Source organism: Macaca fascicularis, chromosome 16, assembly GCF_037993035.2.
Source record: "Macaca fascicularis isolate 582-1 chromosome 16, T2T-MFA8v1.1".
Lineage (NCBI taxonomy): Eukaryota > Metazoa > Chordata > Mammalia > Primates > Cercopithecidae > Macaca > Macaca fascicularis.
Window position 1 is genome coordinate 44,396,716 of NC_088390.1, and position 10,598 is coordinate 44,407,313.

Consider the following 10,598-nt stretch of genomic DNA (forward strand, 5'->3'; position numbering starts at 1 on the left):
ACCAAACATCTGGGCAACCATGGCCCAGTCAAGGTGATACATAAAATTAACCATCACATCAAAGTCTGTATTATTGTGTGCTAGTCCTGGGGTGCAGTGTCCTCTGGTTTACAGAACATCTTTTACTGATACTCTCTCATTTTATTTTTATAACTTCTGCTGAAAAGGAAGGGGATAGATAGGGCTGGTAATAATGGTACTATCCCCAAGACGAGGAGGCTGAGAAGCCATCTAAGTGGAAAGCCACAGACCCAGGACTCGAATGAGCACCTTCCGGAACCCGAGGGACAGATGAAATCTCACCCTCACCTAAACTTTCAGGCATGAGCTCAAAAGCACAGGTGTGCATGAGAAGAAGTTTTGTGGACATGAGTGGGTGGCTCAAAGGCCACTGATTCTTGAACCTGGCCACACAATGAGATCAACTAAGTAGCTTTAAGAAATACTGGCCAGGCCGGGCGCGGTGGCTCAAGCCTGTAATCCCAGCACTTTGGGAGGCCGAGACGGGCGGATCACGAGGTCAGGAGATCGAGACCATCCTGGCTAACACAGTGAAACCCCGTCTCTACTAAAAAATACAAAAAAAAAAAAACTAGCGGGGCGAGGTGGCGGGCGCCTGTAGTCCCAGCTACTCGGGAGGCTGAGGCAGGAGAATGGCGTAAATCTGGGAGGCAGAGCTTGCAGTGATCTGAGATCCAGCCACTGCACTCCAGCCCGGACGACAGAGCCAGACTCCGTCTCAAAAAAAAAAAAAAAAAAAGAAATACTGGCCAGTAGGCCGGGCACGGTGGCTCATGCCTGTAATCCCAGTACTTTGGGAGGCTGAGGCGGGAGGATCACCTGGGGTCAGGAGTTCGAGACCAGCCTGGCCAACATAGTGAAACCCCATCTCTACTAAAAATACAAAAAATTAGCTGGGCGTGGTGGCTCACGCCTGTAATCCCAGCTACTCGGGAGGATGAGATAGGAGAACCGCTTGAACCCGGGAGACGGAGGTTGCAGTGAGCCAGGATTGTGCCACTGCACACCAGTCTGGGCAACAGAGCAAGACTCCATCTCAAAAAAAGAAAAAAACCAACACATGGCTCCTTCTCCAGAGATTCTGATTTAATCAGTCAGGTGCCTCTGGGCTTCTGAAATATTAAAAATATCCTCCTCCTTGACCCCAATGACAAGCCAAAGTGAAACATCACTATACTAGGCGCTTGGCCAAGAACGAAGCAGGGATGGGTCAGAGCCTGTGTGGCAGTCAGGGACAGGGAGCTCAAGCGGGACAGATGCTGATCAGTGCAGTTTATGAAGGAATTCTGTCCTCTTTCTTGAGAGGCGTAACTTTGACTTTAAAAAGATCTTAGGCCCTTTTTAGGCCAGGCACAGTTGCTCACCTGTAACACTAGCACTTTGGGAAGCTGAAGCGGGCAGATCACCTGAGGCCAGGAGTTTGGGACCAGCTTGGCCAACACAGGGAAACCGTATCTCTACCAAAAAAATATAAAAATTAGCTGGGCGTGGTGCACGTCTGTAGTCCCAGCCACTCAGGAGGGTGAGGCAGGAGAATCGCTTGAACCTGGGAGGCAGACGATGCAGTGAGCCGAGATTGCACCACTGTACTCCAGCCTGAGCAACAGACTGAGACCCTGTCTCAAAAAACAAGGAGCTTAGGCCCTTTTTAAACTATTTCAAGTGTTGCTCTAAACTGGCATTGCCGTTAGAATTCTGAGAAAAATCCATTGCAGACGGATTCCAGAGAAAAGGGGAGTACGATTTATTGAGCACCTCATATATATGAGGCACTGAGTTCCTATTGCCCTCCATATTCTCCCAACAATCCAGGAGGGTAGGATTATTCCCCTTTCGCCCAGAAGGGCACTGAGGCCCAGATGGGTAAGGAGCCCGCCCAAGGTCATATAGCAGTCAGGACTGCAATTTCGGGGTTGCTATCCTCCAAAGCCACGCTCCAGGAGGGGAGATTTTTGTCTCTCAGAAGCCATTTGGCAATGTCTGGAGACATTTCTGGTTTCACAATGGGGGGTCATGCTACAGGCATCTAGTGGGTATAGGTGGGGGATTCTGCTAAACATCCTACTGTGCACAGGATGGCTCTCACAACAAAAACTTACCTGGCCCAAAATGCCAAGGGTGTGCAAGTTGAGACCACCTGCCCTAGTGGTTCTCAGCCTTGGCTGCACGTTAGACCAATGGTGGCGCTTTCGAAAGCCGATGTCAGGTGGCGGCACGCCCATCATGTCAGACTCTCTGGTGTCAGTGTTGGGTTTTTGTAAAGCATGCCAGGTGGTTCCAATGTGCCATCAGGACAGAAACACTTCTATGTTCCTCACACTGCTGGCTCCTGCTGCTTTCATGGGACCCGAGGGCAGGAGTGCCAAATCTGTCTCGGTTGTACAATCAACGGCAAGCCTGCTCCCAGTTCCTCCCCTGGAGGGGAACCGACTCAGTCACCCATGGGGGGCCCCGTCGGGTGAGCGGTGTTTGCTAATTTCCCCTCGCCTCTCACGGGGCTGCAGCCAGAAGTCTCCCCACAAGGAGGCTGTGGAAGCTGACTAAAGACTGGACTGAAGAGCGAGGCTGCCACCTAAAGGAGGAATTGGCCAGAATCTCCCAGGTGCTGAGTGATGTTTTATTCGAGCCTCACAACAACCCCGTGAGGTAGGTGCACAGTCCAGAGGCACAGAAAGATGAGACCTGTGCTCAAGGCCCCAGGGTGGGGCCGTGTGTGGGCCTGACGTGTGCACTGTCTACCCCACGTCAGGGTCCTGCCCTCCACACCCTACATTCTCACACACACATTTGCCACAGGCAATGACTGGTTCAAGAGGAACGGGTCCCCTGGGCTGGGCTGCCTGCCTCCCTGCAGATGTCTAGACTTCCCCTCAACTTCCAGACAGGGCCTGGGAGGAGAGTCTCTCCATGCTAGGCCATCATGGCTTCCCATGGAAATTAACAAACTACCATGTCCTACTACAGGTCCAACATCACAACAGGAAACAGCTTCCTCTGGTCTCCACCGCAGTCCCCTTCCCCCACGAGACCGTGGTCAATAAACATGGGCCTGGTGCACACTCAGGCAGAGGCTCCTGCACACTGGAGCAGGCGGAGGCAGGTGCGGCCGTCCCTGACTCCAGCATGTGAACACTGTGGACAGTCCACGTCAGCTCTCATTTTGCCTCTCTTTCTCTGATCCTGAAGACAGCCCTGGGTGCTGAGCCACGCTGAGTCCTTCAGACCGGTTCTTGCGGGTCTTGGAGAAGTTGCCTTCTTTCCCCTTCTGTGGGGAAACCCTTCCACTGGCTGCAAATGGAGTGAAGAAGAATTCCTGCACAGACACAAGGACAAGGGAAGAGAGGACGGAGGAGAGGGATGATGTTTAGAGACCGAGACATGTGTCAGGCAGTCACTCATTTCATCAACAGGATATCATTTCCCCATTTTGCATATAAAGCAACTGAGGCACAGAAACAGCCAGCAAATGGGATTAGAGGGCATCAAATCCCACCTGCATGATTAGAGGGAGAGAGGAAAGGGAAGGGGGAGTAGACTCACCTGCAGCCACAGAGACGTTCAAGGACTCAAGTCCAGGAGGCAGCTGGCGCCGGGGCAGGATGGTGAGGAGAAGCTGACAGGAGGCCTGCACCTCTTGGGACAGACCTGACCCCTCATTCCCTGCAGGGCATGGGGCCGAGGGTTAGGGTTGCCCAGCTGGACATCCAATTGCTCGGGAAATGTAATCTGGGCACAAAAGCAGGGACATCCACCTACCCAGCACAAGGAGAGTAGGCCGATCCCAGGGGAACTCCAAGCAACTCGTGATGGGGATCTCGGAGGACTGGGGATCCTCTGCCCTTGGGCAGCCCACTGTGCCGGCCACGAGCCAGCCCTGCTGGGCTTTGGTCTGAAAGGGGGAAGAAGACATGTTCTAATTCTTTTTTTATTTTAATTTTGAGATAGGGTCTTACTCCTGCTTAGGCTGGAGTGCAGTGGCACGATCACAGCTCACTGCAGCCTCAACCTCCGGGACTCTGGTGATCCTCCCACCTCAGCCTCCCAAGTAGCTGGGACTATAAGCACTTGCCACATCACCCGGTTAGAAAACAAATTTTTGCAATTTTTTTTTGAGATGGCGTTTCACCACGTTACCCAGGTTGGTCTGGAACTCCTGGCTTCAAGCGATCCTCCCGCCTTGGCCTCCCAGAGTGCTAGGATTACAGGCATCAGCCACCACACCTGGCTCTCATATTCTAATTCATCAAATCTTCATCAGAGGCCGTACGCGGTGGCTCAAGCCTGTAATTCTAGCACTTTGGGAGGCTGAAGCAGGCAGATTACCTGAGGTCAGGAGTTCAAGACTAGCCTGGCCCAGGCACAGTGGCTCACGCCTGTAATCCCAGCACTTTGGGAGGCCAAGTAGGAGGATCACCTGAGGTTGGGAGTTCAAGACCAGCCTAACCAACATGGAGAAACCCCGTCTCTACTAAAAATACAAAATTAGCCAGGTGTGGTGGTGCATGCCTGTAATCCCAGCTACTTGGGAGGCTGAGGCAGGAGAATCGCTTGAACTCGGCAGGCAGAGGCTGCAGTGAACTGAGACTGCGCCATTGCACTCAAGCCTGGGCAACAAGAGTGAAACTCCATCTCAGAAAAAAAAAAAAAAAAAAAAGCCAGGTGCAGTAGCTCACACCTGTAATCCCAGCACTTTGGGAGGCTGAGGCAGGTGGATCACCTGAGGTCAGGAGTTTGAGACCACCCTGGCTAACATGGTGAAATCCCGTCTCTACTAAAAACACAAAAAAACTAGCTGGGCATGGTGGCACATGTCTGTAATCCCAGCTACCTGGGAGCCTGAGGAAGGAGAATCGCTTGAACCCATGAGGCGGAGGTTGCAGGGAGCTGAGATCACGCCATTGCCTCCAGCCTGGGCAACATGGTGAAACTCTGTCTCTACTAAAAATACAAACATCAGTCTGGCCTGGTGGCGGGCACCTGTAATCCCTGCTACTCAGGAGGGATTCTCTTGAGACTAGGATGTGAGAATCTCCTGAGACCAGGAGGTGGAGGTTGCAGTGAGCCGAGATTGTGCCACGGCACTCCTGCTTGGGTGACACAGTGAGACCCCATATCAAAAAAAGAAAAAAAAAATTCTTCATCAGAGCCCTGGCCAAGGAGGAGCCCAGCCTTGCCCATACATTCATTTATTTGCTGATCCAGTCAATTAGTCAATAGATATTAAGCATCTAGCATGGGCTCTGTTCTAGGCACTGGGGACAGGGCAGTGAACAAAACAAAACAGACCAAAATCCCAGCCTTGTGGAAGGGCAGGTGGGGACGGACTCACTGAGGTGACATTTCAGTGCAGACCTGAAGGAGAAGGAGGAGCACCATGCAGGCATCTGGGGCAAGAGCACTCTAGGCAGAGAGACCAGCAAGCACAGAGGCGGGTGCCTCCCTGGCATGTTTGAGAACAGTAAGATGGCCGTCAAGACAGAAGAGGGAACAACAGCCACATGAGGTAGGGTCTCCAGGGCTACTGGAAGGACTTTGACTTTGAATCTGAGCGGTACAGAGGCTTTGAAAGGTTTTGAGCAGAGAAGTAACATGGTCTGACTTCAACAGAATCACTCTGCCTGCTGTGCTGAGCGCCAAGAGCAGAAGCAAAGAGGCCAGGTGGGAAGTTTCTGCAATAATGGTCAACAGATGATGGTGACTTGCTTGGGTCAGAGTGGTAGCAGTGGAAATAGGGAGAAAGGGTGATAATATGGAAATAACTTCAGTTAAGGATGATGCCAAGGCTTTTGACCTAAACAATCAAAGGGATGGGGTTGCTCCAGAAGGAACAGGTGCTCAGCTTTAGAAATGTTAGGTTTGAAATGCCCACCTGACAGCAAAACAACAACTGTGGAGTAGGCGACTAGATGAGTGAATCTGGAATTCAGAACCAAGGTCCAGGCTAGAGTATACACTTGGGGGGAAATTTGAATTCAGATAGTATTTAAAGCCATGAGACTAGATGAGACCAAAAAGAAATGAACCTGTACAGAAAAGAGATCCAGGACCAGGTGAGGTGGCTCACGCCTGTAATCCCAACACTTTGGGAGGCTAAGGCAGGAGGACTTTTTGAAGCCAGGAGTTTGAGAACAGCCTGGGCAACAAAGTGAAATTCATCTCTACCAAAAAAAAAAAAAAGAAAGAAAGAAATTAGGTTCTATGGTGTGCACCTGTATCTCCAACTACTCAGGAGGCTGAGGTGGGAGGATGGCTTGAGCCCAGGAATTCGGAGGCTGTACAGAGCTGTGATTGTGCCACTGCCACTTCAGGCTGTGGCAAGACCCACATCTCCCCATCTCTCTCTTTTTTTTTTTTTTTTGAGATAGAGTTTCACTCTTATTGCCCAGGCTGGAGTGCAATGGTGCAATCTCGGCTCACTGCAACCTCGCCTCCTGGGTTCAAGCAATTCTCCTGCCTCAGCCTCCAGAGTAGCTAGGATTACAAGGGCCAGCCACCATGCCCAGGTAATTTTTGTATTTTTAGTAGAGACAGGATTTCATCATTTTGGCCAGGCTGGTCTCGAACTCCTGACCTCAGGTGACCCACCTGCCTCAACCTCCCAAAATTCTAGGATTACAGGCGTGAGCAACCACGCCTGGCCAAACCGCATCTCTTAACAACAACCACGCCCGGCCAAGACCCCATCTCTCTCTTTTTTTTTTTTTTGGACATGGAGGCTTACTCTGTCACCCAGGCTGGAGTGCAGTGGCACGATCTGAGCTCACTGCAACCTCCATCTCCCGGATTCAAGCAATTCTCCTGCCTCGGCCTCTGGAGTAGCTGGGACTACAGGCGCCCACCACCACATCCAGCTAATATTTTGTATTTTTAGTAGAGACAGTGTTTCACCATGTTAGCCAGGATAGTCTCGATCTCCTGACCTTGTGATCTGCCCGCCTCAGCCTCCCAAAGTGCTGGGATTACAGGCATGAGCCACTGCGCCCAGCCAACCCCATCTCTTAACAACAAAAGAGACCCTAGGACTAAAATCTGGGAAATGCTAATGCTCGGATGTCAGGGGGCTGAGGAAGAACCACTAAAAATGCCTCAGGACATGGTGAAGCAGAAGGAAAGCAGGTGCAGAGTGTTTCAAGGAGGAAGGAGTGGTCAGCTGTGCCAGCTGCTGCAGATGGGCCAAGTCAGAAAAGAATTAAGAACAGACCCTGGAATGCAGCAACATGGAGGTCACCCATGACCTTGACGAGGCCTTTGATTCAGTGTGAGAGGAGGGGCTGACTGGTGTGAGATCAAGAGCGTGAGAAGGGAATGTTTGTTTGCATGCTGAAGAGAGTGTAAGAGAAAAGTGGATGATGCAGGAGAGAGGAGGAAAACTGCTAGAGCAGTGTCTCTGAGTACCCAGGAAGGGATGGGGCCCCAGCACAAGCCCCTGCTTGGGGCACCTCCAGCTCTTCCACAGCAGCAGGCGGACGACACTCTCCAGGCCAGACGCTGAAGACACAGTAGGGAGATGTGACGACGGGAGCTTAAGTGGATGTTCTGCAGTGTTTCTGTGTTTTCAGACGCTACCTGTTCAGGGGCTGGAAGTGATGAGTGGGAACCTCATCTCCTATCTGGCTTGGAGAAAGGGGCTCCCTACAAAAAGGTGACGCCAAAAAATTGCTTCTAGATATGTGTTGTTCAATATAGTAGCCACTAGCTACATGTGACTATAAAGCAATTGAAAGGTGGTTAATTCAAATTGAGGTGTGTTGTATGTAAAACATTTTTTAAAGGAATGTAAAATATTTCGTTAATAATATTTTTAAAAGGTCAGGTGCGGTGCCTCACACCTGTAATCCCAGCACTTTGGGAAGCCGAGGTGAGTGGATCGCTTGAGGTCACGAGTTCAAGGCCAGCCCGACCAACAGGGTGAAACCCCATCTAAACACACACAAAAAAATTAGCCCGGCATGGTGGCCTGTGCCTGTAATCCCAGCTACTTGGAAGGCTGAAGCAGGAGAATCGCTTGAACCCAGGAGGCAGAGGTTGCAGTGAGCCAAGATTGTGCCATTGCACTCCAGCCTGGGCAACAAGAGCGAAACTCTCTCAAAAAATTAATAATATTAACAATAATTAAAATGATTACATGTTAAATTGATATTATTTTGGATATACTGGGTACAATTTATTTAAAATGTCATCTCTTTACTTTTCAATGTGGCTACTAGAAAAGCTAAAACTACCTATGTTTCTCGCACTACATTTTAACCGGACAGCATTGCTCTCTAGACACGCCCCAGAGCTCTCCCACTTCTTGAGAGGGAAATTTCTCACCCTGCAGATGGGGTGGGGGTTGGGGGCAGTGGGTATGGTCAGAGGGGATTCCAAATGCGGAGCAATACTGCCCCCTTGTGTCCAGCGAGGGAAGCACAGCTGAAGACGGATGGGAGAGGGGTGCTTCCAAGGTTTGTCCCTTGCTAGGTATTAATGGCATACTGATCTCCTTGTTCAAACATCCTTTCAAGCTGTGCCCTATTCGAGGAACTCAAGCATCCTGTCCACCAACAAAATGCATTTACTGAAGCCCGACCTAGTAGGCAAGGAGACACTGAGGCTGACTTACAGAAGAGGCAAAGTGGTGCATATCTGGGAAGAGGTGCAGGAAAGGGTATGACGATAGGAAGAATTCAGATAATGCTCCAATTGCCGTTTTAAATACTCCAGGACCCTCCCATCCCCAGAGGGATTTGGAAGGCCGAAGGAAGCGATGCCAACAGGCCCCTTTCTCTCCCTCGCCAGGAGCTAGCTTCGTCCCCTTGAAGAGGCTGAACTGGGCTCATATCTGTTCCTTACCCTCTTGCCCCTCATTACCTGTAAAAATCCAGTGAGGTCATCGGTGGAGAACACGTCCATCACCTCCATAGCCCCCGCGCTGGCCTTGCTGACTACTGGAGTGAGCGGGCAGCTGCAAGGTTTCCCCATTCACCGCATTAGGCTGGGCCATCTCAAGCCCGGCTCCCTACCCTCCCCGGGCTCCCAAGGGCTAGAGGCGTGAGAGTTCTGGGACAGGTGAGTCTGGCTAAGGGATCACCCAAGGGCCAAGGTGCTTAGGAACTTGGCTGCATCTCCAAGTTGGGGCACATGGAGAATGAGGGACGTCCGTGCCTGTTTCTCCGGCTGGTGATGACCTTATCCACTCCGAGGAAGTGTGCGGAACGCAGCACAGCCCCAAAATTCCGGGGATCCTGGATCCCTTCGAGGACGAGCCACAACTGCTGGGGGTCGTCGCCTGGGCTCGCCTCCCCGGCCTCACTCCAAGGCCGGGGCCGCAGCGGGCTCACCTCCATGCAGACACCCTGGTGGACCTGGTAGCGGCACATTGTGTCCAGTTTCTGCCGTCTGGGCCGTAGAACTGGAATGTCCCGCGCCTCGGCCATCCGGAGCAGCTCGGCCCGCTCCCCCTGCAGCCCAGCTTTACCCGCCTGGAGCAGGAGCCGGGCCACGGAGCGGCGGGCGGCCCGCAGAGCCAGGAGACACGGGGACAGGCCAAACAGAAGCTCCAGCCGCGAGGTCGGCACCAGGTCATCCAGCAGCAAGCGGCTTAGCTCCTCCCCACCAGGCCGCTCCCCACGCCGCGCTGCATGGGAGAAATGACGGGTGACGAGGCGACCCCAGGTCGCGCCCCGGATGGTCGAGAGCAGTGTCATGGCGCAGCTCCCGCCAGGGACTCGATGCCCCCTGCTGCGTCCCCGGGAACGGTAACCCACGCCGCAGTTCGCTCCCAGGCTCCCAACACAGGGGTGAAGGGTACTCGACAACTGCCTCCGCCGAGCTCTCTCGGACAGGAAGAAACAGGCCGCATTCCCCACAACTGGACTAGAGAGCTACGACCGTCCCCTCCCAAGCTCCCACGTGGGTTCCCTCGCTTCCGGGTTCGGGAGCCCACCCCCAGTCCCTGGCGCCTCTTCCTGACGGTGTTTTGCGCATGCGCGGTCGCCAGGCTGTCCCCACAGCACCTCCTACAGGGCTAGAGGAGCAGCGAGCTGAGCTGGCCGTACTACCGGCTGCGTCCTGTGTTCCTCGAGGTCAAGGAGGTCGGGGACTGCATTCACTCACGCACCAGCGAAGGGCACTTTAAGGAGATGGGTTGGCCTTCCTGGTCAACCAATTCAGTCTTGTTGCCTCCCTCCCCACATCCCGGCGCTGGTGATTTTCCCCAGAACTACTACTCACTAGCTCATCACCAGCCAGCAGGAGGACCCCAGCAGTCACTTCCTATCCCGGGCCGCTGATTCTCTTCCTAAGTGACTCTGAGCCTGTCCTGTCCCTGCTGATAAGCCCACTAACGCCCCCGTCCCACAGGGAATGGCGAGACTTTTGCGCAGCACTCAGCCCCCCAGCGATCCAGGAAGGCAGGAAGGAGCTGCCTCTTCAGCCCCATCTTGCTCCTGCACTTAAGTTCTGTGCTGTTCGCACAGCACTGCATGCTCTTCCAGGCCTCTCAGCCTTGCACACCTGTCTTCTTCGCTTTGTCAAACTCCTACACGTTTTCAAGACCCAAACAAACCCATTCCTGCTACCTAAGGTAATCCATACTC

The 10,598-nt window shown here is 52.7% G+C and overlaps 1 protein-coding gene across 7 annotated transcripts; it reads right to left on the reverse strand.

Annotated features, from left to right (window-relative positions):
- Window positions 1–2,617: 2,617 nt before the first annotated feature.
- MRM1 (mitochondrial rRNA methyltransferase 1) lies at window positions 2,618–9,888 on the reverse strand. Of its 7 annotated transcripts, none has more exons than XM_074019064.1 (6): window positions 9,342–9,888; window positions 8,872–8,965; window positions 7,417–7,509; window positions 3,778–3,910; window positions 3,562–3,681; window positions 2,618–3,334 (listed from the first exon to the last, which is right to left on the reverse strand). In XM_074019064.1, exons 1-6 carry the CDS (start codon window positions 9,584–9,586, stop codon window positions 3,240–3,242), a joined length of 780 nt encoding a protein of 259 aa, XP_073875165.1. In that variant the 5' UTR covers window positions 9,587–9,888; the 3' UTR covers window positions 2,618–3,239. The 7 variants fall into 7 exon arrangements, with proteins under 7 accessions (XP_073875165.1, XP_045231063.2, XP_073875166.1 ...); XM_045375128.2 differs by having other exon boundaries at window positions 9,166–9,888; XM_074019065.1 differs by lacking the exon at window positions 7,417–7,509.
- Between the last annotated feature and the right edge of the window lie 710 nt (window positions 9,889–10,598).

Bases quoted from the DNA above. Each gene is read 5' to 3' on its own strand.
- MRM1 (XM_045375128.2), bottom strand. From the start codon at position 9,707: ATGACACTGCTCTCGACCATCCGGGGCGCGACCTGGGGTCGCCTCGTC. The intron at 3,682-3,777 runs GTAGGTGGATGT...CATGCCCTGCAG, and splicing joins GCCTACTCTCCTTGTGCTGG to GGAATGAGGGGTCAGGTCTG. The intron at 3,335-3,561 runs GTGAGTCTACTC...GTGTCTGTGCAG, and splicing joins GAACGTCTCTGTGGCTGCAG to GAATTCTTCTTCACTCCATT.